This window comes from Austrofundulus limnaeus, unplaced genomic scaffold, assembly GCF_001266775.1.
Source record: "Austrofundulus limnaeus strain Quisiro unplaced genomic scaffold, Austrofundulus_limnaeus-1.0 Scaffold2, whole genome shotgun sequence".
NCBI lineage: Eukaryota > Metazoa > Chordata > Actinopteri > Cyprinodontiformes > Rivulidae > Austrofundulus > Austrofundulus limnaeus.
The window spans coordinates 6,891,671-6,893,596 of record NW_013952404.1 but is presented as its reverse complement, the minus strand read 5'-3'; the positions used below and the strand labels follow the sequence as shown (position 1 = coordinate 6,893,596).

The 1,926-nt window shown below is 40.1% G+C and overlaps 1 protein-coding gene across 1 annotated transcript in view; it reads left to right on the top strand.

Annotated features, from left to right (window-relative positions):
* Positions 1-1,719, top strand: part of unc79 (unc-79 homolog, NALCN channel complex subunit) — a 51,463-nt gene extending 49,744 nt beyond the window's left edge. The window contains exons 49-51 of the mRNA XM_014013582.1: positions 933-1,010; positions 1,092-1,133; positions 1,209-1,719. Coding sequence (XP_013869036.1) covers positions 933-1,010; positions 1,092-1,133; positions 1,209-1,397 — 309 coding nt within the window. The 3' untranslated portion in view covers positions 1,398-1,719. The remainder of the gene's footprint in view (positions 1-932; positions 1,011-1,091; positions 1,134-1,208) is intronic.
* The last annotated feature ends 207 nt before the right edge of the window (positions 1,720-1,926 follow it).

Here is a 1,926-nt window from a genome sequence, read left to right as displayed (position 1 = left end):
CTTATATCAATGGTAAACTTTAAATTTATGATTAAATGCAACAACATAAATTTAAAAGGTTAAAGAAAATAATTGTCCTGCCTCTGAGCTGTTGGCTTTAAGGAACTGAGCAATTTAGTTGGATAGCTCAGCATTAATGTCTGAAAATAAGCTGCCTTAAAGTTACCATTGACCATAAACTAAATTTGCTAAAATGCATACTACTCACTAGAAACTCATCAGTGAGTAAAACTTTATTCGTTTATTTGTTTATTTGTTAGTTTTACTTTTATTAATATTTCTTTATTTATTTCAGATTTAGTCAGTCATACACTTAGTTCTTATCAGTGTTTAAAAGAGGATGTGTTACAACACAGTTTAGTCAAAGTTAAACATGAAACGTCAAAGTTGATYACAACTGGCCCTTCGAGGGCCACCGTTACGCTCATGTGGCCCTCGGTGAAAATGAGTTTGACACCCCTGATTTAGAGTTACCAATCAACCTAACGGTCATGTTTTTGGTCTGTGGGAGGAAGCCGGAGTACCTGAAGAAAACCCACACATGCACGAAGGGATCATGCAAACTCTACCCAGAACGATCCCTGGCTGGGATTTGATCCAGCAACCTTATTGTTGAGAAGCAACTCTAMCAACTGAGCCACGGTGCTGCCCAAAATGTATACAATTTAAATAAAAATGTATTTGCTATTTTTATTTATTTTAAAATGCTTCAACAATTTATATCATGCTGTGTGTTTGATTTGATCCAGTCAGAAGAAGGAGAGCCACTTTCTTCTAAGTAAAATAAATTAGTATAATGTTTATGGTCTAACTCAGTAAGTACTAGGTATCAGTACTTGGTATGGGCGAGTACTCAAACTGAAGTATTCGTACTGGTTTTGAGAAAAACTGGTATTGGGACACCCCTAGTCTAAATTATATTTGTTTCCTAGATGGTAGAGATGGTGTGTCTTCATGTCATCAGTTTGATGGAAGCCCTGCAAGAATGCAACTCAACCATCTTTGTCAAGGTACCTTATTGTTTGTTTTCATGAACTGTTTGTAACCTAACATTCAGTGCAATCGTTATTCATCCTCGTTCTTTCTTTTAGCTAATTCCAATGTGGCTCCCCATGATTCAGTCGAACCTCAAGGTAAGTCTTCCTGTAATTATCAGTCAGCTGCCGCCGGATTTCAAACCTTAACACAGTCTTCCTWTCCTCCGGTAGCATCTGTCCGCGGGACTTCAGCTGCGCCTTCAGGCCATCCAGAACAGAGTGAACCACCAGTGTCTGCAGGGCCAGACCGCCGGGGCTCCGCCCTTTGCCCTGCGCAAATGGCTCCAGTGCACCCAGTTCAAGATGGCTCAGGTGGAGATCCAGTCGTCAGAGGCTGCCTCTCAGTTTTACCCCATGTGACCTCCTCTGTGGTCCCTTCATGCACCTGCCTTGACTGGACCCTGTGGGGTCTCCAGCACAAACTGATGCTGTGGGATTCATTTGAACTTTCAGCACTTTCAGTAAAATACTTTGTACAGTAAATCTATGCTATTTTAAAGGACTTGGGTCATCACGGATAAATATGTTGAAACTGTTGTATTTCATAGATCTGAAGCRTCAGAGGATGAATTTCTATAATCCCATGTTAGTTGTTAAATCTTATACATGCACATACATTCCTGTCACTTTTTAAGTTGCTTGCTTGCAAGCCAAATAATAAAAATAACTTTTTTTTTCTAAACACCGAGACACTTTGTCATTTTGTTTGAATTGCCGACCCTTTCAAAATTCAAATGTGACATTTTCTGCCCTTTGAACGTCCTCGCCGATGTGGAAAAATGTCTRGTTCGTCACAATGCAGGTGCGATAAAAATCTGCGCTGGAAGTCGGCTCCTCTGAGCGAGAAACTGAAGCTCGGGCGTCTAGGAAAAAAAAAAGACATGACAAG